The sequence below is a fragment of the Chionomys nivalis genome, chromosome 8, assembly GCF_950005125.1.
Source record: "Chionomys nivalis chromosome 8, mChiNiv1.1, whole genome shotgun sequence".
NCBI lineage: Eukaryota > Metazoa > Chordata > Mammalia > Rodentia > Cricetidae > Chionomys > Chionomys nivalis.
In genome coordinates, this window is record NC_080093.1 from 56,622,221 (window position 1) to 56,648,604 (window position 26,384).

Consider the following 26,384-nt stretch of genomic DNA (forward strand, 5'->3'; position numbering starts at 1 on the left):
GGTGGAGGGAAGGGTGAAACAGAAGGAGGGTGGTAGGAACAGGAATAGCTAAGTAAAATGAGAAAAGATCGTATTTAAAAATTCTTAATAAAAAAAAAAAGAAAAAAGAGTTGGTGGCAGTGACTGACCCCTCTCAGCTTCAACACTCATGAGAGCAGAACCTGTACCATGCCAGGACAGCACAATAGAGCCAACACTGTTATCACCAGGTATCGGTAAGTAAGCACCAAAATAGTGAGCATGGGAGAACCATCATTATTACCCGTCTGCTGTGTAATAGCATGGAGGGGGAGAGAGCTGCTCTCCTCCTAACCCCAGACTGCTCATCAATGCCAGGGGCAGGTGAGAGAGCAAGACCTGTGGTCGGTCATAAGACCTGGTAGGCTGTCCCTGACCTCCACATGCTGAAACACTTGGAAAGGTAGGTTCTGCACTTTGCCAGGGCAGCTAAATAGAGCCAACTCTGTTAGCAGAGGTGTGAGTGACCCAGCCCCCAAACTGTGACCATGTGACATCACCCATTTCCCATCTGCTGGACCAACCTACAGCTGCCCAGGCCCAGACCCAGGATTATGACCTCACCTGCCCCAACATTCACCCTATCTATGATCTGTTGGGACAGATCACGTGAAGGCACCTGACCCACAGACCCCAAAGTTTCAGGATCTCCAAGACACAGGTTGGCAGCTAGAGGGCCAGGAAGAGTCTTAGTGGGGGCTCAGCATTGATCATGAAGTGGAGACCAGAGGCCTCGAATTAGACTCTTTGCGATACATGCTTGGAACAGAGATATATGAAGAAAAGGCATACAGTGTGACTGCACAGTCTTATTGGAGCTTCCATGATGAGGTTTTAAATTTTATCCCTATTTCTAATGACAGAGTTATGGAGTGCTCCAAAGCGAGTCGTAGGAGACCAACATTCCTGCATCTCTGAAGTTAGCTCATGTTCCTTCTAATACTCCTAAGGTTTTCTCAAGATTGGATCATGCATTATTCTAATAGACAAGACTGAGCTTGAGTTGACTAGCAATTGGTGGCTGATGTGAGGCCAGTCTGGAGGCCAACACTCTAGGGAACTTCAGCATTAATTTTCATAGGAGAAGGTCAGCCTCTCTCATTCCTTAGTACTCTTCTCTGCCATTTTCTTTTCTTCTGAAAGGAGCAAGTCACAATGTGGCTGGGTGTGAACTCCTTAGGTTCATAGGGGCTTTTTTTCTTACTGAATGTGTTAGTGACATCAAGTTTTCCCAACAGGGCTCTACCGGCACAACAAGAAAAAAAATGAGTTCAGTACCGTGTCCAAGGTTTCCTTCCTAAGTGGTGTTCCAAGAGTAGGTACAGGTCCCAGTGGTACCTTGGGTAGTTGTTCTCTTCTTAGTGAGTGGCCCAGGGACTGGGTCAGAACTCAATGGACTGCACCATTATTCACCAGGAGAAACAGAGTTCTGCCACTTACTTTCCCTGTGATGATGGGTTCCTGGGGACTCATGGTATTGATCAATGCCCCCATCAATTTGATGCTGTCAGATTGAGGATACAACATCCTTTTACTCTACATGGTGTGCACTCATTCCTTATTCTTCCAAGGTCCTTTATTTTATTTTGAATTTGCACAGTGATCCTATTGAAACTGATTTGTTCACCTGGGATACTTTTGTTTTCTGCTGGGCCCCTCAATGAACACAGCCACCATTATTCTGACCAGTCTCCTGTACTTCTCTGGGTTTTTACTGTTAAAAACCTGCTAGCTAGTTCTAAAACCTGTGACCTATTCATTCCATTGAACTTTTCTAATTTTTATAACTTCCTGTGAATATCTGGGGTTGACTGGGTGAGAAAAGCAATATTAATAGTCTGCTGTTTTTCTGGGGCATCTGGGTCTATGGGGGTAACCTCTAGTAATCCTCCAGGCAGGAACCCAGCAAGAGATTCCTGATCTCCCCAAATTACCTTAGACACCTTTGAGAGATGAGCTGGCTTTCTAATGACTTTCTCATTTGGTCAAGAGGGCCTGGGGGTGTGTTTCCAGCGCCCCTTGACCTTGGTCAGGAATGGGATCCCAGCTTGGTAAAGTTGAGGGAGCATTTACTTAGCTCTTCTTTCTGTGTCTACCTTGCTTACCCTCGGACCTGTTGCAGACTTCTCGCCTTCAGCCATGGTTTGATCTCTCTCCTCAGTGGTTAAAAGAACACCCAGTGGCTGCATACAATCATCCCGTGTGAGTTGATGGGTAAAGAAAACAGTTCCAGCAGATTGATGAGGGCCTGAAGTGTCTCTGAGAATGGAATAATCTGGGTCTTCCAGTTATGTAAGTCACTGGTTGGAAAAAGAAGATGAACTAGAAAAGGATCTCTGGGCCTTTACTCCCTTCCAGCTCCTTGTTCTGCTGGGAGAGATAAACCATTGGGGATGCCTTTCTTAGGAGAACAGCTTGTATCTGGCTTACATTGTTTGGAGAAATTCCAGCACACTTTGATTCTGTGAAGGTGAGGTAGACAGGTCAAGATAGATTCTTGGGACTGCAGGTACATGGTCACCTTCAGACACAGTTGGGTTCTGGATTGACTGGAGGCATGGTATGTCTACATCTTCCTCCACCGGGGCCAGAAGAGAGAGTGCAGACATTTTATTTGGGTTTTTGACTCATTGTTTTGGCAACTAAACAGAGACACTTGTTTAAAGCACAACATTTGAGCCAAGGAGAGAGCTCTATGAGGAGGGAGAGCCTATGGTCAATCTTCGGGAACTGGTCAGAGTGGCCAGGGTTCCCTGAGAGCACTTGACAGACTCTCTTGGCAGTGTGAGTGTTGACTGATCCTGCATCTGGTCATTCCAGTTCACACAGAGTACAATTTCAGTCACATCTCAGTTCTGTTGTCCACTCCCTGGAACTCGTGGGAGATTTGCAGCATGAAATTCAAAGGAGATTTGGCTGTACTCAGTGTGATTCCCATTTTAGCAACAAATGTTACAAGCACACCAGAAAACACAAATCTATCAAACAAAAACACATGACTTAAAAAGACAGACACTCCACACAGGCTGAGGAGACCAGACAAACACAGGATTGTGGTGGCCACCTTCATTCCTATGCCACAACCAAAGGTACAGGAGGATGTCTCTGTTCTATCACTGAAGATTGGGTCTCTGATCACGACCGATCACCCATCCATTCTCTAAATATCCTGACTCCTTGATCAATTTACCCATTAGTTCTATTTCAAGTGCCTATCTGCCGGAAGTGTTTGCTTTCATTTTGTTATTGATTTGAGAAGTTGTGGAGGTCGCAGTCCGGTTTTCCCTGGGTGCCCAATTCCACAAACATATTCCCCCTGACATAAGGTCACTCTCCCTCAGCCTCTGAGCGCTGGTACTTGCCCTCATCCAGGGCTTGTCCCCGACAAGTGACTCTAATTCATGCAGCAATGGTTGAGCTTCTCTGGGCCTCCACATCTGCCTCACACTTGCCTCTGTATTCTCCATCCCTGAGTCTGCCATCTTCAGGATCTCTCTGGGGTCTCCAAATATTACACAGTTCAAGACCACCGGTAAAAAATCCACAGACTCAGTTCAGATTATGATTAGTTTATTAAAACTAATAGACTTGAGACAGTCTCTAACCCAAATCAGAGGCGTGTGATGCGGAACTGAGTGAGGAAGGGCTTTAAAAGGTGAAAACCAGAAGAAATCCTTGCATATCTGCACAAGCAAACTAAAGAAGCCATAGAGCTGTTCTGCTCTGCCAAGATTGAGCAGTCAAGGAAACCTCAAAATAGTTTTTGAATACCAGCATTAGCAAGTTACAGGAGCCAAGCTTTAGCAATTAAGCATATGATAACAAGCAGATGGATATACCTGCACAGTCTTGGTGGGGGTCAAGGAGTCAGGGTTACTGGGAACATCATTCAGGAACTTGAGTCAGAGACAAATGGCTCTTAGGTACCAGGATGGATGCCTAGCACAGAATGAAGTTTCTCTAGTCATCACACAACCATGATAGGAATGGCCACATAACATATCTAAGAGATGTATGCATGTATGTGTGTTTGTGAACATGTGCGTACTTGGTGTTTGGTCGGTTGTCAGTTGTTCTGCAGCTTACACAGCAGTCGTGAGACCAGGAACAGATGAAGAGGTACAAAAGGTGACGTGAAGCAAACAGTGCCAGAGAAACCAACAGGTGAGACAGGCGAAGAAGACCAGTGATGCACCGGCATTACTCTTTATTGTCACTATGGCTGAATTAAAATAACCTAGGAAATCACTGAGGGACACTTCTGTCCATGCAGCTGAGAGTGTTTCCAGGAAAGAAGCAGGGGATCCACTCTCCACGTGGGCAACATCATCCCTGGGACTGGGGACTAGAAAGCCTGAGCTAAAGAGAAAGGAAAAAGCCAGTTGAGCACAGGTGTTCCTCTAATATGTGTTCCGGCCACTCTGAGGGAGGAAGCTTCTGCACTACATATGCCCACTACCCTGAGGCCCCACACTACAATACAGCAGAACAAATAGCCAAGTGTCTATGGAATGGTTCCTCTGAAAACATGAGACAGGATAAATGTTTTTGAGAAGGTATTTTGCCCATAAGGATGAAGAGCTAATTAATACAACATTTCTGATTTGCATCATAAGCCCTGGTGCGGTGTAGCATTTAAGAATAGGGAAGTAAGCTGATGAAGAATGTATTTAGTCTGAAAAGGTTGCAGCATCATTTCAGCAACAATTTCTGCAGATGCTGCCCTTTCTCCACTGAGTAGTCGACCCACAGTATCTTAGCAGGGGTCACAGACACACTTCTCCTTCCTCTTTCTGCTTTCTCTTCCTCTATTCTGTTATCAAAGAATTTTAGTTTATCTAGGAGCAATTGGTACAATTGTTCAATGCAAAACAGACTCCGTGTGTGTGTGTGTGCGTGCGTACACATACACACGTTTTTTGATTTGTCTTGGTACTGTTTTGTTTTATCAGTTTGGGTTTGTTTTGGTTATTTTTTGTGCTTTGTTTGAGAGACAGAGACAGAGAAAGATTGGGTGAGTAGCAAAATGGGTAAGCAGGCTCTGGAAGGAGTTGTGGGGGTGGGGAAATATGATGCAATGTTTTACCCTAGCATTTTTGTCTGTGATCTATTTTTTGATAATTTGGATTTATATTGTGGTGTAAGACTTTCCCATTACCCTTGGCATGTAAACATTCATCTTGTTTCCCCAAAGCATCATGTTGGAAATAATTACTCTTTCTCATGTCATCATTGTTATAAGTACCCTTGACTGACATATGTGAGCTAATTTTTGAAACTTAAACGCAATCTCTGCTCCAGAGATGACCTCTTTCTCCATCCCAGCTTTAATTTCCACAGCTCACTAGGAAGTTGTGAAATAGAGAACCCAAGTTACTCAACTTTGTTTTCTCAAGACCCTGTGGTTACGCTTGTCCCTCAAGATTCCTTATGAAGCTTAGATTCTTAGCAGTAGTTCTGAAGAAAGCCCTGGGATGTTTGCAGGGTGACACTGGAGGAAAGGGCTTTGTTTCGTGACCATCACTGTTGTCACCTATAGAAATCTTGCAGTCCAGGAACATGGAATCTCCATTTAGATAAACTTTAATTACTTTAGAAATTGGTTGTGTTTATCAGGAAATAAAGCTTAAATTTTTTCATTGCCCCTAAAAACTTGTAGTCCTTGCATCAGAGAATTGTTTTCTGAAACAGAAGTAGGTACACCCGCCGGGGGGTGGTGGCGCACGCCTTTAATCCCAGCACTTGGGAGGCAGAGGCAGGCGGATCTCTGGGATTTCGAGACCAGCCTGGTCTACAGAGCTAGTTCCAGGACAGGCTCCAAAACCACAGAGAAACCCTGTCTTGAAAAAAACCAAAAAAAAAAAAAAAAAAAAAAAATAGGTACACCCATGCTCCATGAGGCTGATCTCAGGAAAGCATGTCTAGGAACAGCCCAGGCCAGGAGAGCAGCCTGCATATCTTCACTTAATGTGAGAAAGAGGGCAAGAGTCTCCCCAGGGCCAGCTTGACATCCTTGTTCCTCAGTGTATAGATGAGGGGGTTCAGGGTTGGGCTGAGGACCGAGTACAGCACTGAAGTCACTTTGCTTCTTTCTGGGCTGTAGCTGGAAGCAGGACTGATGTAGGCACAGAACACAGATGAGTAGTACACACAGACCACGATGAGGTGGGAGGAGCAGGTAGAAAAGGCCTTCCTCTTGCCCTCAGCAGAACGCATGCGCAGGATGCTGGCGATGATGCAACCATAGGAGAGTAAGGTGAGGAAGAAGTTGATGCCTCCATAAAAGGCATCTGCTATAAGAGTCATGATGCTATTCACATATGTGGAGCTGCAGGAGAGGAGGAGGAGTGGGGGGATCTCACAGAAGAAGTGGGTGATGACATTAGGGCCACAGAATGACAGCCGTGTCATCAGACCAGTGTTGATGGATGAATTCAGAGCACAGATGGACCACACAGCCATGGCCAGGACCCCACACAGCTGTGGGCTCATCCTAGAGCTGTAGTGCAGGGGATGGCAGATGGCCACGTAGCGGTCATAGGCCATGACCGTGAGCAGCAGCAGCTCGGAGGATGCAGACCACACAAGGAAAAAGAGCTGGGCCATGCACCCCTTGAAGGAGATGGTGTTTTCCTTAGACACAAGACCAAGCAGTGCCTTGGGCAGCACAGAAGAGGTGCAGACAATATCCATGGTGGCCAGGTTGCACAGGAAAAAGTACATGGGACTGTGGAGCCCAGTGCTGGAAATGACCAAAGCAATGATGACAATGTTGCCTGTTAGAGCCATTGTGTAGAGGGTCAGGAAGCAGCCAATCAGGAGCAGTCTTAGACTAGGGTGCTCTGAGAACCCTTCCAGCACAAACTCTGTCACCATTGTCTGGTTGGAACTCAACATCATGATGGAGAGTATCTGTCCACTGCTGTGTCTGCTCGGTTCTGAGGAAGTACCAGCTTACCACTTCAAAGTAGGCTTTCCAGACTTGGTCATCTCAAAATTCTTGCTGTCAGAAAGGGGAGGAGTGAGTGTATTTCCTTCATGGAAGCCTCTTGTCCCTTATTGTCTTTACCACACCATTTGAAACCAAAGATATTTTATTTATGTTGCATTTTCCACCTAGAACTTTCCCTGTGTAGATTTGGGTCAAGAGGGAATCTGTTCCTGCTTCATCTTGAGCACGTGGGTCGAGTGAAGCATGCTCACTCAGGACCTGCCTGTGCTCTCCTTCTCTGTACATGAGCACTGCGCTGTGCTGACAGTGCTGGAAACACACAGTACCCCTTTCTCCTACAGCAGGCATTTTCTATCTGATGGCAACTTTTGGATGGACACACACTCTCGTACCTTAGTATCCACGCTACTGGCCTCTCACTCCCTTTTCCTCTCTGATATTAGGAATAGGGGTTCTTTTACTCATCTCTAGGTGATAATTTTAATTCCTCATGGCCAAATAACATGTATTTTTGAATTTACTTACTGTGATTTCTCCTGTGTTTGAAAATGCCCTGATTCTCATCCACTGAATGTATATCACCCCAGAGATCATTTCTCAATATCTGAACCTATAAACCCCAAAGTGCTTCTGAAGTTTTCTGTCTCAAAAAAAAACAAAAAAACAAAAAAACAAAAAAAAAAAACACAGGGACATCAACATCAACACACCCTCAGCTGAAGTCATTGCATGGTCTACAGACATTCCTGTGTGCTTTCAGTGGCCTTATATTAAAAGTTTATCATCATCTCCCCAGTGTTTCAAGATACTTCTTTTTATAGTGCAGCTCCATCTCTCTGACTCTTGGTTTTAACTTTAGTCTATGCCCTTGATAGGTCCTCAGAAGATCCCTATTCCATGAGCCTAGAATGGTGTTCTGTATCTTCTTACCTTCCTTACCCAACTGACCCTGAAGCCTGGAGTTACAGTTTTCAAAACATTATAATTATTTTTTGTGCTACTTCTCTGGAAATATTCTTTGCTTTGCACCCCTTGCAGTGCCCAAGATCAAAGAACGTTATCCTTCCTGACTGAGCAATTCATGGTATATCAGTCTGTGAAGTGTGTAGTGCTTACTAAATCCAGTTCCTCTCATGCTCACCACATCCCCACTTAGTCTCTGCCAGTCTTTAACACTTTACTTTTAAAAGTCACATTTTATCTCATATATCTTTTCTATAATGTGTCTTCCAACCATTTTTACTTCTATCTAAGAAGGAAATGTTGAAGTTTAAAAATTACATCAGTCTCCATATCACATCAGAGATATTAAAATATTGTATTTACCCTCTGAAACCATGTAGTCAGTGTTATGTCTGACCATGTTTCCGTTGACTTTCAAATTTATTGCACCGGTGAATACCAGTGCATAGTTTGGCATTGTAACTGGTTCAGCAGAAACACAATTCCAAAAACAGTTCCTCAAACGGTCTTGTCAGTTTCTGCATCTGGGTACCTAGTTCAACCATATTTTAAATTTTGAAATACTCTTCTGAGAGTATTAACAATCTATTGATTATATTAAATCCCAACCCCAGGGTTTCCCTCTCTCAGAGTACGGGGAGAGGTAGTTGATAAGACTGACTCAAAACTGAGCTAGAGGGAAAGATTTAAAAATAACTGAACCCTGTAAGAAACATTTGCTGTTAGATTGAATTCCCTATTTCCTATAACACATCAATAAAAATCTAATTACACGGGCAATAACTGATTTCTGAATGGCACACATGAGAAGAAATGACAGATTAATGTAAATAAGATGATTTGAGGACCCAGACCTATGTCCATATATCTATAGACTCATGATTTATTACCACAAAGGGGGCTGATCAAACTGGAAGTTACACATAAAAGAATTAAACAAGATCCTGTATAAAACTAAACTCCAAGTAAGTGAAGGACCTCAGCATACGACTCACCGTTAAAATGGCAAAGGAGAAAGTATGGAATATTCTTGAACTCATTGTCACAGGAAAGATCTCTCTGAGTAGCACCATGGTAGCACAGGCATTATATCAATGATTGACAAATGGGGGCATGAGGTCATAAAGCCCTGCACAGCAATGAACACCATCACAGCAAAAGTTGTTTCTTTAGGTGACTGCTGCTCATGCCATTTCTGATCTATTGGAGACAGAGAAAGAGTAACACCTACAGGGCTTTTCTGATGTTTTTAACTCTATGGAGGGTGAAAGTCCACTGTATCTCAACAGTGGACTCTTGAAAACAGGGTATCAAAATCTCTCTGTGACATTTTCTCACCATGCTCTGTGAATATCATAGTCAAACAAGGCAGCATTCAGGTCCTACCTAATCATCAATATAGATCTTAGATTCAAAATTAGTGTTTGTAAAAGTCAGGTTTTTGATGTAAGGGAGAAAATGGACACACAAAAAAAGAAGCTAAATATTCTGTTGTTCGTACAATGGAGCATGAAACCAAATCTTTCTATCATAACCTGTTCTCTGACTCAGCACTCCTTTCTCAAACTCAGGGCTCATTGAGAACATGAGTTGATGTCCCTCTGTACTGACTGACATCCAAACACTGAAACAATTGTCACTTTTATCGTGAAAAATTTGCTTGGAGTTGCACTGCTAGCTGGTAGATCCACACAGTGGAAGATTTACTTTCACTCACCTCCCATGTCAGAGTGAACTCAGGTAACAGACGGCTCCCACAAAAGTACACACTGTTCTGAGCACAGACTCTCTTTTCCTGCAGCACCAAGTCTTTAGTGGCCTCTGAAGCTCTGTCTTCCGTTGTGTAGAGGTCACTGGCCTTCAGATATACCCATGCTTTTATGAGACCAGGGATAAATGTTTGCCCTGGTGCCTCCTGGGATAGAAGCTGAAGGGGAAAGCTCTTAGGATCAATTAAGGGGACTCCTGGTTTCGTGACTCAAGTTCCCTGCAGACTGGTGTGGAGGAGAGGGGTCAGAGAAGTCATATCCTATGAGCAGGAGCAGTGCCCCCTCAATGCCCTCCCTCCACCAACACTCTGCATCCATGTCCCAGACTGTCATTGGGATATTCATGCACTGTATAGAAGATCTCACCCTGATATAATTCGACTCCTCTGTATTCTGCTGAGTGTACTTCCTCTGAATCAGACACACATGCAATAATTTTATTCGAAATATGTGTTATTGTCTAAGCCACACCTTCTCTTCCTATATTTAATCTTTTCAATTATATTGCTAAGAATTGATGTTACTTTAGTACTTCCATTTTGTTTGCTATTTTTTTTTTTTTTTTGGATTTTTCGAGACAGAGTTTCTCCATAGCTTTTGGTTCCTGTTCTGGAACTAGTTCTTATAGACCAGGCTGGCCTCAAACTCACAGAGATCCGCCTGTCTCTGCCTCCCAAGTGCAGGGATTAAAGGCGTGTGCCACCACCGCCCGGCTGTTTGCTGTATTTTTAAGCATTTAAGATATTTATTTATCTTTGATACATATGTTCTGGTATCATTATAAACTTAGCAGGTTGCGCTTAGAAATATATTTATATTCATATACTCATATGCATACAATAACAGTTAGTAACAAAAAGGGGGTCACACATTTGGAAGAGCCTATGTAGAAGTATAGAGGAGGGTTTGGGAGGTGGAATGGGAGGGGTGTAATGCAAATCAAATTATAATCCCAAAAACTTTAAAAAAAATTTTAAAAAATTTTACTCAAAGTCTTATGTGACTCATGATTCTTCATAAATGAAAACCTAAATAAAGCCATGATTATTAAAAGTTTAAATTGTAAAAAAATATATATAATATATCCTAATCACCGTTTCCCCCCTCAACTACTTTCAAATACTCCTCACCTCTTCACTGACCCATTTCCAAAGCCTTTTCTTTCTCTTTTGAAAATCAGCAAGCAAACAAACAAATAAATCCAAAAAAGGCATAATAATAATAAAAAACAGAAGAAACACACAAATATGCAATACACACTCTCAAGATTAACAAAAACACAAATCAGACCATAATATATAAGCAAAAGGTGACCAAGACAAGAACTGCCCTCTCCAATTATTATGAGACAAAACATCCCCCCAAATACAATTGCATTCATTTTGTGTTGATGGCCATGGGACCTGCCATTAAATATGGTTGATATACGCAGTAATATGCCAGTGTATAGAACTAACTAACTCCAAGCAGTTGTCAATTGGAAATATTTTCTTGGTTCGGCATCAGAGTCTGTGTCCACTTTTTTCTTTTTGGTGCTGGGACTCTGTCTAGTTTGAGCCTATGCAGTACCCATGCATTCTGCCATAGTTTCTGTGAATTCATGTCTACATCAGTCCTCTCCTGTCTGGAAGATACTGTTTCCTTGGAGCCATTCATCTCTACTGGCTCTTAAAATCTTTATGCCTTCTCTTCCTTATAGATCCATGAGTCCTTCAGGGAGAAGTTTGATGAAGGTATACCATCCAGGACTGAGTGTTCAAAATATCTTAATCTCAGCACAGTGTCTAGTTGTGTGTCTCTGTGTTAGTTTCTATCTACTGCAAGAAGACATTTCTCTGATAATGGATGAGCAAGGCCCTGATCTATGGATATTAGAATGTAGTTAGGAGTACATTTGTGACTATATTTCTTTAACTGACCTATAGTATTTGGTTTCTCCCTGGGCTCATGCCTATTCAGTCTCAGGTTGTTGGCCTCTAGAGTAGTGCCAGGCATGGGATCCATCTTGCCAAATGGACCTTAAATCCAATTAGGCAAAGGTTGAAATGTTTTCATTATTTCATTCAACTGTTTGTGTATTCAGTGATGTCATTAATGAGAAGTAGCAGTGCAAAAATTAGCACCTACAATATCACAGAGGCAGAGTATGGCTGTAGCTGAACCTGGTGAGCACCAGGTCCTGTCAGACACAGGGCCATCTCAGGTAGACTTTTCATGTCAGCAGCAGAGTACCTCATTTTCTTGAGGACTCAAGAGAATTTTAGTGTTCCTGGAGTAGGTGGTGAGTGCCAAGTACCAAGGCTACTTTTTAGAATACTCAACGTGGTCTACATGGGTAATACAAGTCAGCATGAAAGGATAAAACTGGCCATCTAAAACATGGTTAGAAACCTGAAATACCTGAAGATGTAATATTAGAGCATGCGTGAGTGATAATTTGGAAGTTCGCACCATAGGCTTCAATGACTATTTGGATAACACAGGTAAGATGAAATGGGATAACTTTTTGATTCATGAAACAGGAACGTCCCAAGAGCCTATTATAGGAAGAGTGCTAAATCATGGGAAATGCTATCATCATTGCTTTGGCCAACTCCAGAGTAAGTCTTTATAGACCAATATAATGTTTTTTTGTGAGGTCTGGCTACCATAGACATTACATCTCCTCTGTGCTGCACACAGTTTAACTGGTCTAATTTCCTTGAAAAAAAAATACCATCTATTTTCATGGATCACCTCTAATTACTTGTGTGGTTCATATTTTCTGAGCTATTGCTCATGGTCATAGCCTATGATTACTACTTGGACATTTGCTTTCTTCTACGCTATAGCTCCTGTATGAACCAGCACATATGTGGGGACCTAAGATGGTATATGGTCCATCTGTGCCCTAAATTCTTCCATTAATGCTGCTCTGATGACACGGATAGCATCTTGTGGATGTAAGGACACCCACTTCTATGAGACCTCCCAGTTCCTACTGCTCTCCTGCAATGCCTCAAGTGTGAAAACTATCATGGCTCATTCCTGCCTTCTTGCTGTCCAATGGCTATTATCACCAGCAACCAACACATGTGCTAAGCTGAGGGGAAGCAGAAGTCCTTGTCTACCTTCTCATTCCATCTGCCTTAGTTAATGTTTCTATTGCTGTGAAGAGACACCATCACCATGGCAACTCTTATATGAAAAACATTTAATTGGGCTTGGCTTACAGTTTAGAGGTTATCATCAGGGTATGGAGCATGGCAGACATGATGCTGGCTACATCTTGATCAGGGGGAAACTGGAAGTTGACTGAAACATTGGGCAGTATTCTGAGCCCACACAATAGTGACACACTTCCTCCAACCCACTCTAACAAAGCCATACCTTCTCATAGTACCACTCCTAATGAAATTGTGGGGGCCAATTATATTCAAACTACCACACTACATTACTGTGCTCTCTATTACTCACACAAGTTCTGTGTCTGCTTCCAACTACTATAGATAGAAGTTAATTGCATGCAGTGATGTATGAGATCCTGAGCTGATGTGAGATACCCCTCTGTATAATGTGAATATGTTTTGTTACAATTGGTTAATAAAGAAACTTCTTTGGGCCTATAGCAGAGCACAATATCTCCAGGCAGGAAATCTAATATAGAAAGAGTAGGTGGAGTCAGGGAGATGCCATGTAGCTGCTGAAGGAGACAGACAACTACAAAAGGTTCTGGTAAACCCTGAGCCTTGTTGTAAAATATAAAATAATAAAAGTGGGTTAATTCAAGATGTAAGAGCTAGCTAGAAATATCCTAGAGTCATTGGTCAAGCAGTGTTTTAATTGATACAGTTTTTGTGTGATTATTCCAGGTTTGGGTGGCCGGGAACAAACAAGCAGCTTCAGTCTACACTGAGCTACAGACTGGACCCCTACACCTATACACTGAAAAACAAGAATGTCAAGGATGCTCTGAAGAGACTCTTATACCCTCTTTAATGTTAGTTGAAAATATGTACATTGCTGTTCTGACGGTGTAAGCCTGTCTCCAACTTGTCTTGCTAAATGTCTTTGTCTTGTTTTTATGCTTTGGCTATGACCATTATAGAAAATTGCCTTCAAACTCAATATCTGGATGTGCTTTTTGTTCTATGTTGGTAGTTTTGATTAGTTGATACTTATCTATGTACGCCAAATAAAAATTAACCCACTCACCACCACCCCAAGTCCTGACAGGTGCTCTTCTTTTATATAGAAAGTCATGTTGCCTTCCCAAAGAGACACAAGACAGCCTTGCTTCTCTGAGTTAAGTTCTTGTTTATCAGCTACTGCATGTATGTGTACATGACTATAACAATCTGAACATTAGTAAATAAATTATCTGTTCTCAATATCTTCTCCATATTTTATATGTGGTCAAGCACTGTCGTTCAGCAGTTCACATGCTACCCCTCAGTCTTCCTTTACTAGGCAAAAGTATCACGTCACTATGGAATCATTGAATTCAGAGCTTTGTGGCAGTACAAGGTGTAGTGGAGATGATTCCTTACCTTGTAGCAGCTGGGAACAGAGAAATAAAAACTGTTTTCTCCTTTTCCCCTTGTCCCATGCCTCCCTGCCCCAGTGCCTGTTGAGGTACTGCACACATTGAAGATGAGGCACAACTGTGCAATGAGTCCTCTTTGGAAATAGTTTGCAGATAATCATGGAGGTGTCCCTCAGCAATATGCCTGTTGAGGTACTGCACACATTGAAGATGAGGCACAACTGTGCAATGAGTCCTCTTTGGAAATAGTTTGCAGATAATCATGGAGGTGTCCCTCAGCAATATTTTGGAGATCAATTTAGTCAAATTAACAATGACTATATTAACCACCACAACCATAAACCATTGACACAGTCCTGTTTTACCTGCTATTTTCCTCCACACTGCTTGATTCATCTGTTAATCATGTTTTTTAACCATCTGCTCTGTATTAGTTACGTGACTCTCTAGGATATAGACAAATACCACAATGTATGAAAGGCTCAAGGTATACATGCTCACACTTCTCACTGTCAAGAAAAGTCCTCTTAAAACATTTAAAATGCCATATTCCATAGGTCTTTGAAGTGTGTAAGATTATCTATCTAACTATAATATATTTCTGTATATTTAGAAAACCTAACCACATGACTAAGAGTTTGATTATTATAAATGACTCATCTATTAATCTATATTTCTTAATTATATGTTACAGTTTTAAGTGAGCTGCACAAACACAATTCTTTAAACAAGAGCAGAAACACATATACACAGTATAACAAAATCAACCTTAAATTTGTATCAGTATACCAAGACCCATACCAATGTAAGGTATTCATTTCTATATAATATCCCTCTCTAAATGAAAACAAACATTTATAAATAATCATTTTGGAATTTGAATGTTGTTTTCTCCAAACTGCTTCCTGCTGTTTCTAGGGGTGAAGTATTTTTAGGCTTCACAGAGACCTTTCAGGGGATTTGTTCCATCAAACCATATTAGCCTGGTAGGAATACATAGGTTCTCATCGTCAGTGAAAACAAAAGTAGAACCTCTTTTCCAAAGTAACATACCTTAGACTCAAATTTTGAAGTCAAGATAACTTTAAAATTCATATGTTGGTTTAGTTTAGCAGCCCCTGGGATCAAACATCTCTCTGCAGTCAAAAAAATTAAAGAAAATCTAATAGTATACATAATCCAGAGTCTCTGTATATTTTCCATCTTTACATGGCTTTTCTCTATAAATTTTTATGATTTATTGTCTTTACTCTTTCAATCTATGTACTGTCTCTTTAAAAACTTTGTTTTATTTTTTAAAACTATTTACTTCTTTTTGTAACTGTTGATACTCTTTGTTTTCTCTCTCTCTCTCTCCCAAGCCTATGTATATCTTTAAATGCACTGTGACTTATTCAGAGGTTTATTTTTGTCTGAGGAAAGATAGAGAGTCAGTTACTAGCTAGATGCAGAGGAAGCAAGATGAGAATGCCTCACTGATGAAAGGAACCAAGACACATGGCTAAACATAGATAACAATTATAACTATTATGAGTTAATTTAAGTGGCAAAAGCTAGTTAATAATGAGCCTGAGCTAATAAGACAAACAGTTTATAATTAATATAAACCTCTGTGTGTTTCTTTGGGACTGAAAAACCGGGTGGGACTGAAGCTTCCATCTACAAAGGCTCTCAGAGTCAGCCCATAACTCAGATCCTCTGTGCGGATTTTCTTCCCTCAAACTGGGGATGAACCAAGCACCAGGGAAAGCTGTGATATAAGAGTAAGAAAGATGAAAACTATAAAAATAAAACAGGCAAATACCAAGAACAAGTGTGGGCAGGGTTCATTATTCTCTGTCTCTTTAGCCATTCACTCTTGGCCCTACAGAGTATCAAAAATTATCAAGTGGGATTCACTAAAAGACTCAAGATTTACCTAGATTTGATTCAGTGAATTATAGAAATACTTTAACATTTAATAGCATTGAACTTATAAGCATATTTCTCTATGAACAAACTAGAAATGGTTAAAGTTATCTAAAGCATTTGAAAGAGTAGAAATCAGTATTATCTGGTAGAAAGTATTGTATTTCTTAGCTCAGGTCATGACTTGATCTGTATTCCCCAGAATTAGGGGATGCCTAAATAAAGGCTTAAATGAGCTTTCATAGTCCTTGACCACTTCTTCCAGAGTTCCTTTTGAAGCTCAAAGTAATCAATGTCGAAACTGAAGTTTTTTAAAGGATGTTTTGAATTCCTTGTTTCTCAGGGTATAAATCAGGGGGTTCAAAGTTGGAGTCACAGTGGTGTACAGAGCAGTAATAGCCTTGTCCAGCACACCAGCAGTTCCTAGGGCTGGCCTGACATAAGTATATAGCACAGTGGAGTAATAAAGGGTGACCACAATCAGGTGGGCAGAGCAGGTGGAAAAGGCACGCTTCTTGCCTTCAGCTGAGCGGATGCGCAGGATGCTGGTGATGATAAAGCCATAGGATGTCATGGTCAAGAGGAAGTTCAAGCCAGACAAAAACATATCTGCAATGACAGTCATGATGTCATTGATAAAGGTGGGGCTGCAGGACAGCACAAGCACAGAAGGGATCTCACAGAAGAAGTGTTTGATGAGATTGGGACCACAGAAGGACAGTGGCAACACTAGACAAGTGAGTACCAAGGCATTGAGAGCCCCTGTAAACCACACAAAGGTTGCAAGGGCCACACAGATGCTGTTACTCATGAGGGTTCCATAATGCAATGGCCGGCAGATAGCAAGATAGCGGTCATAGGCCATAGCAGAGAAGAGCAGAAGCTCAGAGCTCAGAACCCAAGTGAAGATGAACATCTGTATGAGACATCCTCCATAAGATATGGTGTTCTCGGTCACCAGGCTCTGCAGGACCTTGGGTAGGACAGTCACAGTGCAGATCACATCCATCAGGGCAAGGTTAACTAGGAAGAAATACATGGGTGTGTGGAGGCTGGGACTTCTGTGGATGACTGTGATAATCAGGCCATTGCCAACTATGGCCACCATGAACAAGGTAAAGAAGAAGCAGAAGAGGACATCCTGGATCCAGGGGTCATCCATGAAGCTTTGCAGGATGAACGTGGTCACAACCGACTGGTTCTCAGGAGCCATGGATAACACAGTCTATGCTCAGGATGAGAGTTGTAGCTTGGGGCTCTGACAAAAGAAGAATGAGCTTTATTCCGATGAACTGAAAAGTATTTAAATCTTAGTTAACAATAAATTCTGTGTAATAAGGAACCTATTCTCATAAGAAAGCAATGTTTAAATTTCATTCTCATGGATCACATGTTAAAGTAATGAGCAGGTCAAGAACACACCCCACATGGGCTCTGCTATGAAGATGGGTGGACCCTGAATGCAAGGTCCCTGAACAAATTGTTCCATATATGTTGTATCCCATCCCACAAGGAGGTAGAGATGGCCATGGTCACATGAGTCACTCAGCCCACAGTGACTGGAGATTGTGGTGTGGATTCTGGGAAGACATGAGTTATCATCATCAGTGGGGCTGTGAAAGGGTGCAGTGGCAGAGAGAAGTTTCCTCTGGTGCTGGTTGCTTGTCCAAGAGTGTGGGGAATAACATACAGAAGATTTACTGAGTGACTGATTCTCTGGAGACAGAACCAATGTGGTCTTTGTGACAATGTGACTTCTCATGCAGGTGACAACAAAGACCCCAGAGCTTCCTATCTTGGAACTCTGTTCCACTAGAATACTAATCTAGGGCATAGCATTCAAGACTCATATTCAAGCTATTGCAAAAAATAGGGTCTCCTAAGGATTCTAGGATGTCTCTCAACTTTAGGCCATAGGAACTCAACTGGTCCCAGACACAGTTCCGGCAAGGCAGCTCAGAGAGCCATCTGAAGGAACCAAACCATCCCTGTAGGATTTCATATTGCTAGTCACTTTCCAGAACACACAGACCCTGGATGATGAGAACACAGGCATCTGTTGAGAAGACATGGAGTTGTGGCAACCCAGACTGGGTCCTGCTGGACTGTGTGTGTACTGGTCACTTGACACTTCCTACTACCAGACTCTGCCATTTAGGGCATAATGAAGGGAACATTACTGAGTGTGAGTTATGAATCAGAAGCTAAGGTCAGACTAACAGAGACAGGTGACAGGACACTCCTCTGTGGTCTGCTACATGGAATGCACACAGTATGGCAGGCTGCTCTCATCCAACAATCACATGCAGTGTGAAAATACAAGTCAGGTTTCACAGCAGAGCATTTCACAGAGTAGAGTGCTCTAAAACAAAACAGTCCTGGACGTTCATTTGCTGGCATTCCCCACCACTAAGCATCACCCCCATTTCTCCATCTCACGGTGCTCCAGAGGGGTTTGCAAGGAGAGGTGTGTGGGAGACCATGCTGGCTTTGGTCCCATCTTAAACCCAGCAAATCACACTCGATGTGATGATGGCATAGTCTGGGCAGGAAAGCCTGCCAAACTTCAACCAGGGTCAATCTTTATTCTATTCTCACAGGGTGTCAGATCAGGTTGCACACAAAGAGTGGATCTTCTGTCTCACAAAGAGCTCTCGTAATCACTGGGCAGTGGCTGGCGTGAGTACATGGTGTCACTGAACACTGAGGGTAACAGACCCGGCTGCCATGATCAGCAGATGAAATACAGGAGGCTAAGTTTTAGAAGATGAAATACAGGAAGCTAAGATATACAAGAACACACTTTCTAAAACATGTCTCAAATACTGCCCAGGAAATCCCAATTCTAAATAGTATGTTACTAATATAAAATGCAATGTGATCTGGACTTACTCTTTTATTTATTTGTTTGTTTTTCACCACCAATATATTATTTTTTTATTTTTCACCCCTCTAGTCCATACATCCCTTACCGTGTGTGTCTGTGAGTCCAGCAGCAATTGAGGATGCCTCTGCGTCAGCATTCACACCTCTGAGAGATGAACACCATGTCAAACATGTAAGAATATACTCCCTGCCCCAGGCTGACCTTCTATATCTGCATTATAGTACAAAGGAGGCAGGAGCAGCTTGCTGTCTGTGTTGCCCAGGCAGCCTGAGATGATAAGAAAACAGTGAATCCAGGGTCAGTCCTCCTCCTAGGGAAAGTGAAGTGACTCTGCATGACATCCCACCTGGGATGAGGGTGCAGTGTCCATGGTCCACAGGTGCCCCAGGGAGGCTAAGGAGCTTGATGCAGTCACTCCTGCTGGAGTCTACCTACAAACATACCAATCACCCCCCCCATCCTCTCTTTACTTCCCATTTGAGGAATTGAGACTTACTTACTCCAAAATTTCAACTAGCATGTTCCTACCGTGTCTCTGTGTAGTTGTGAGCAACACACATGAAATCTACATGGAGAGAAAATATCTCTGTTTTCAAAACTCTGGCAAAGTACATGAGTATGAAACCTACCTGTATGTTCACAGGCATGGGGCTGGGTATCCAGAAAAGTGTGTGGAAAGAAAACTGCAGAGAGAGAGAGAGAGAGAGAGGGAGGGAGGGAGGGAGGGAGAGGGAGGGAGGGAGAGGGAGGGAGGGAGGGAGAGGGAGGGAGGGAGGGAGGGAGAGAGAGAGCGAGCGCAAATGTACTATTAGCCATTATCCAGTCCTTTATCTCCCTTCTCTGTGATAGTTGTTTCTGAACCTATTGATTTTCCTCTGCGGATGTCAGAAACATTCACAGGTACACATTTATGTTCTTCTGACATCAGAGATCCTGTGGCTCCAAGCCCACCCCTGGACTGTATAAATACATCTCCTGGTGAACATCTGACAGGAAAGAAAGGACATAGCTGACTTAAGTGGCCATACACATTAGGAGTTGTTGAAAAGAAGCATCTTTTCCAGATGAGTCCTAAGACTTTGCCATAGTGTTGGTGACTCCTGCCCATAGAGATGCCCCTGGACCCTACAGAAAATTATTAGCTAGGTCATGTACTCACCAGAACATTTGGGCTTCAGAGATGCTTTGGTCCCAAAAAGTACAGTAGTGTCTGTTAGTTTCAGATAATCCAGGCTTAAATCTAGATAGCTTTGGCTGTGTGATGCAATCCATGGCAGTCTTGGCCCCATGGGAAGCCTACTCCAGGGCCCTGGCTGAAGTGGCCTTGCAACTATCTGTCAGGTCAACAGTGGAAAGTGTCAGCAAATAGGAGCTTAGCCCCAAGGGTAGAAGGAAAAGGCACAGACCTGTTTTCCATGGCAGGAACTCAAATGCTTTCCCAGTTGAAGCTCACTTCTTCACACCCAAGTCTCAGCTAAAAACACAGCAGAGAAGCACTCAGGGTTAGATGTTCATGAGCTTAAGTTCACCAGGAAAGGATCTCAGATTTCTCTAGCTTCATGGGCCATCACTGCCTGCACTGATGTGATGATCAATTTTGTGAGGAAAGGGACAATATATACATTGTATCCTGACCTTGACTGACAGAGATTGAATATCTATGTGAGTTGGGGAATAAAGGAGTCCGAGATACAAGAGCCTTCTGTAGCATGCCTCAGCTCCTCCCGAGCAGTGGGGAGTTGAATATTAATCAGACTGCTTAAACAGCTGGGCGGTGGTGGCGCAAGCCTTTAATCCCAGCACTTGGGAGGCAGAGGCAGGAGGATCTCTGTGAGTTCGAGGCCAGCCTGATCTACAAGAGCTAGTTCCAGGACAGGCACCAAAAACTACAGAGAAACCCTGTCTCGAAAATCAAACAAACAAACAAAAAACAGACTGCTTCTATGAAAGTCTAGTTCCTCAAAAAAGTGCCAGCCCAGAACTGGTTGTCAACGTGTAGAAGAATGAAAATAGATCCATATCTATCACCATGCACAAAACTCAAGTCCAAATGGATTAAAGACCTCAATATTAGTCTGAACACACTGAACCTGATAGAAGAAAAAGTTGGAAGTACTCTACAACATATGGGTACAGGAGATCACTTCCTACGTTTATCCCCAGCAGCACAGACATTAAGGGCAACATTGAATAAATGGGACCTCCTGAAACTGAGTAGCTTCTGTAAAGCAAAGGACACTGTCACTAAGACAAAAAGGCAACCCACTGACTGGGAGAAGATCTTCACCAACTCTGCAACAGACAAAGGTCTGATCACCAAAATATATAAAGAACTCAAGAAACTAAACTTTAAAATGCTAATGAACCCAATAAAAAAATGGGGCACTGATCTGAACAGAGAATTCTCAACAGAAGAAATTCAAATGGCCAAAAGACACCTAAGGACATGCTCAACCTCCTTAGCGATAAGGGAAATGCAAATTAAAACAACTTTGAGATACCATCTTACACCTGTCAGAATGGCTAAAATCAAGAACACCAATGATAGCCTTTGCTGGAGAGGTTGTGGAGAAAGAGGCACACTCATTCATTGCTGGTGGGAATGCAAACTTGTGCAACCACTTTGGAAATCAGTGTGGCGATTTCTCAGGAAATTTGGGATCAACCTACCCCAAGATCCAGTAATACCACTATTGGGAATATACCCAAGAGATGCCACATCAAATGACAAAAGTATCTGTTCAACTATGTTCATAGCAGCATTGTTTGTAATAGCCAAAACCTGGAAACAACCTAGATGCCCTTCAATGGAGGAATGGATGAAGAAAGTGTGGAATATATACATATTAGAGTACTACTCAGCAGTAAAAAACAATGACTTCTCGAATTTTGCGTGCAAATGGATGGAAATAGAAAACACTATCCTGAGTGAGGTATCCCAGACTCAAAAAGAGGAACATGGGATGTACTCACTCATAATCGGTTTCTAGCCATAAAATAAAAGACATTAAGCATATAATGTGTGATCCTATAGAAGCTAAATAAGAAAGTGAACCCAAAGAAAATCATATAGTCATCCGCATGGAGAGGGGGAAGTAGACAAGATTCCAGGGCAAAAACTGGGAACTTGCGGGTGAGGTGGCATGGGGCAAAGGGGAAATGGGATGAGAAATATGAGAAGGGGAGGATGGGAGGAGCTCGGAGGATTGGGATGGTTGGGATATAGGAAGGATGGATACGGGAGCAGCGAAGTATATATCCTATCTAAGGGAGCCATCTTAGGGTTGGCAAGAGACTTGACTCTTGAGGGGTTCGCAGGTGTCCAGGAATATGTCCCCAGCTGGTACCTTGGGCAACTAAGGAGAGGGAACCTGAAATGACCCTATCCTATACTGATGAATATCTTGCATATCACCTTAGAACCTTCATCTGGCGATGGATCGAGGTAGAGACAGAGTCTCAATTTGGAGCAACGGTCTGAGCTCTTAAGGTCCAAATGAGGAGCAGAAGGAGGGAGAACATGAGCAAAAAATCAGGACCACGAGGGATGCACCCACCCACTGTGACAGTGGAACTGATTTATTGGGAGCCCACCAAGGCCAGCTGGTCTGGGACTGAATAAGCATGGGTTGATTCCGGACTCTCTGAGCATGGCGGTCAATGAAGACTGATGAGAAGCCAAGGACAATGGCACTAGGTTTCGATCCCAATACATGAACTGGCTTTGTGGGAGCTTAGCCTGTTTGGACGCTCACCTTTCTGGACGTAGATAGAAGGACCTTGGTCTTCCCGCAGGGCAGGGAATTTGGACTGCTCTTCAGTAACGAGAGGGAGGGGGAATGGTGTGGGGGGAGGAGAAGAGGAGTGGGGATAGGGGGAGGGAAGTGGGGGGAGGGCAATATTTGGGAGGAGGGGAGGGAAATGGGAAATGGGGAGCAGGTGGAAATTTTAATTAAAAAAGAATAAAAATAAATAAATAAGTAAAAAAAAAAAAAAAGTGCCAGCCATGTGTCCTCAAATGGATTCACGTCTCCAATGTATATTCTCACACTTGCTCTCCAAGTCAAAGGTTTTGGAATGTCAGTTGTCTTCAGTTTCACTATGTACAGAAACATAATACAGTTAAAAATGGCATCCTTAGTCTGGAAAGGTTTTTTATGTATATTTAAAATTCAGAAGTAGTGTAAACATTTTTGTTTTAATTTGTAATGTCTATGCTCCTTCATGTTTATCACAAACACACACACACACAATCACAGATACACATTTTAGGACAGCAATTTAACCTTCTTTTTCATTCTTAGTTCCTCCTGTTGGATGTTGCCAAAGAATTATTATAGTCTAAACTGTTTGCTGTCGCATTTCAAAACAAGTCTAGACTTAAGCTGGCAAAGAACTACACCTTTTATCTAGTGTCTTCTCATCCTTTACGTCATCCACAGACAGTATAAAATCCTCTATCTGCGACCCACAGAGCCACAACAGGCTAGGAATAGGTCAGTACTTCTCACTCTTCTTCCTGACCCCCATTCCAAACTCTTCAGTCGCATTCCAGCACTATAGCAGCCTGGGTGAAGGGGCCTCTCCTCCCATTCCACACCCAACCTTAGGGCACTTCACCAAGCCTTGGATTGAACCCCGTTGTTCCACTTGTAGACCCTCTCCTGCTTTCCTCTGCACCTAGCCCATCCCCATTCCTTCCTGTCAAATTCTTTCAGAAATGATTTCAACTGGACTCCCAGTAGTCACACCTGGTAGGGATGATGGTAGGTGAGCCAGACTATCCTTCCTGCCTTCCATTATGATCTTTCCATTCTTGTAGGGCATTTTATTTGTATTTTAATAAATAACATTTGCCTGAAGACCAGGGAGTAAAAGAGCACCACGGGTCAACCTGACAGACCAGATAGCAGTAACACACACCTTTAATCCCTGTAGCCACACTAGATGCCATAGAAACAAGGCAGTGCATGTCTTTAATCCCAGTGGTGAATACCTTTAATCCTAGAACTAGAGAGGAGTTAAGAAGGGAGGAGACAGCTCTTAGACTCAGTCATTCTGAGATTAGTGGAGGCAGGATCACCATTTTGGACTGAATTTGAGGCAAGAGCCAGTGGCTTGTTACTTTGATTTTTGGATCTTTATGTTGAACCCCAATTTCTCTCTCTGAAATTTTATTAATCATGCTTCACATTCTCACGCACACCCAGTAACAACCTGCTTACAGGGCCTCTACTGGTACTTCAGTTATGTTCACTGGAGACTTCAACTCTTGCTTCAGATACAGGGTCCCCTAATGTCTCTGGTCTTTCCAGATAATTTTTTGTTTAACACTAGTCTAGTTCAAGAATACCCCCTTTCTACCATATTTCCATCTCCATATGGATGCCAATTATAGGTGTGAACAGGATCCCCTTTAGTTTTGAAACCCAGTTCAGCTTTTTCTCCATGGCCACATCTATCCCACTTTAACATGCAGTCACATAAACAAGAGCTTTGTACTGGGCAACCCACATTCACCAGACTTTTACAAGATCCAGAGGAAACAACAGAAACTGGAAAATGGAACACCCACCCAACAAAGACAAGACCAGATACCAACACCTTTCACTTCAGTCATCCCATTCCAGATGCCTAGACACCAGCACAGAAACACAAATACCTAAAGTCAAGACAAGGATGCTTCCACAAGAAGCATCACAACTACATCAGACCCCAAGATATGTAATATAGTTGAAGTGCAAAAACGGACTCAAAAATGATTGTGAATATGTTCAAGAACCTTAAATAGTATGTAAGTATATTCTTTATTGGAATATGAAAACACAAATGGTAGAATGAATAGATTTACAACAGTTCATGACATGACAGAGGGATTTAACAAAGCAAAACAAACAAACAACAGAATCACTAAAGAAAACTAGCCATGAAGTGGTGGTGCATCCCTTAATCCCAGCACTCCATAAGCAGAGGAAGGAGAATCTCCATCAGTTCAAGGTCAGTCTGGTCTACAAGAGCTAGTTTGAGGAGAAGCTCCAAAGCTACAGTGAAACCCTGTCTAAAAAACAAAAAACAAAAAAAAAGACAAACAAAAAAAGGAAAAAAATAGAAAAACAAAACCCAAACTGAGATAAAACTGGAAATAAAATGTTTAGGAAGTGAAACATCAAAACCTCAGAAGACAAATTCACCAATATAGTACTAGACTTGGCAGAGAGAATCTCAAAAGTTGAAGGTATGATACAAGAATGGATACTAAAGACAAAGAAAATGTGAAATCTGGAAAATTCCTGAAACAAACCATCCAGGAAATCTGAGACACTATGAAAAGACTAAATATATGAACACTTGGGATATAAAGAGAAGAGCCTCAGGCAAAAATCAGAGAAAATGTTTTCAACAAAAATTCCCTAACCTAAAGAAGGAGGTGCCTTTCAAAGTATAACAAACACACAGAATATCAAATAGACAGGAAAATAATTCTCCGTAACACATGATAATCAAATGCTAAATGTACAAAACAAAGGAAGAATATTAAAAGCTATAAAGGGAGAGAGTAAGTAACGTATAAAGTCATGCCCATTAGAATAACACCTGACTTCTTTTGTTTGTTGGTTTTTTTGAGACAGAGTTACTCTGTGGAACTTTGGCTGTCCTGCAACTCAGTCTCTAGAACAGGCTGGAGTCTACCTCCCAAGTTCTGGGATTATAGATATGTGTCACTACTTCCCGGCAGTAGCAGACCTCTTAATGGAGACTCTAATGGCCAGAAGGATCTGGACAGATGTTCTACAAACTCTAAGAGATCACTTATGCCCATCCAGATTAGTAAAAAGTGGAGTTGATGTAGGTGGGTTTACAACAGAGTGGTGCCAATGTGGCCAATTAAATCCAATTAAAAACCTGAGAGGGCTTAAAAAAAAAAAAAGGAAAGAGAATTTAACACAGCTTTTTGCTGTTTGCTAGGACGTGCCATAGAGAGATTTCCTGTTTCAGCAATAGCAGCAGAAAAAAGCTGTGCCATTTTAAAACGCAGCTTCCTGAGCTGTGCCACCAGAGCAAACTCTGGCTATGGAGCATTTGTGGGCTAGATGTTGGTGTGCCCACTCAGGATTGGGAAGAAAGTACTCTGAGACCATGCCAATGGTTCACGGCTCCCCGTCTGTACCTGGGCAGGTGGCAGGATCAGGTTTACTAGGCGAGCACAAGCGGGAGAACATGGTGGATTTCTGCTGACATACAGAGAGATGTTTCCAGGCTGCACAGATTTGGATGTGACTCAGACAAAAAGCTCATTCTCAAGAGTTAAAGTGCTGAGTGTGACTCTTACCTGCAGGCAAAAAAAAAAAAAGTCATGCAGTT

The 26,384-nt window shown here is 42.4% G+C and overlaps 2 protein-coding genes across 2 annotated transcripts; both read right to left on the reverse strand.

Moving 5' to 3' along the window:
• Positions 1 to 5,982: 5,982 nt before the first annotated feature.
• Positions 5,983 to 6,924, reverse strand: LOC130880012 (olfactory receptor 13A1-like). The gene has a single exon (XM_057778823.1). The coding sequence runs from the start codon at positions 6,916 to 6,918 to the stop codon at positions 5,983 to 5,985; it is 936 nt and encodes a 311-aa protein (XP_057634806.1). The 5' UTR covers positions 6,919 to 6,924.
• Positions 6,925 to 16,397: 9,473 nt separating this feature from the next.
• Positions 16,398 to 17,348, reverse strand: LOC130880369 (olfactory receptor 13G1-like). Its single transcript, XM_057779362.1, has one exon. It carries the CDS (start codon positions 17,346 to 17,348, stop codon positions 16,425 to 16,427), a length of 924 nt encoding a protein of 307 aa, XP_057635345.1. The 3' UTR covers positions 16,398 to 16,424.
• Between the last annotated feature and the right edge of the window lie 9,036 nt (positions 17,349 to 26,384).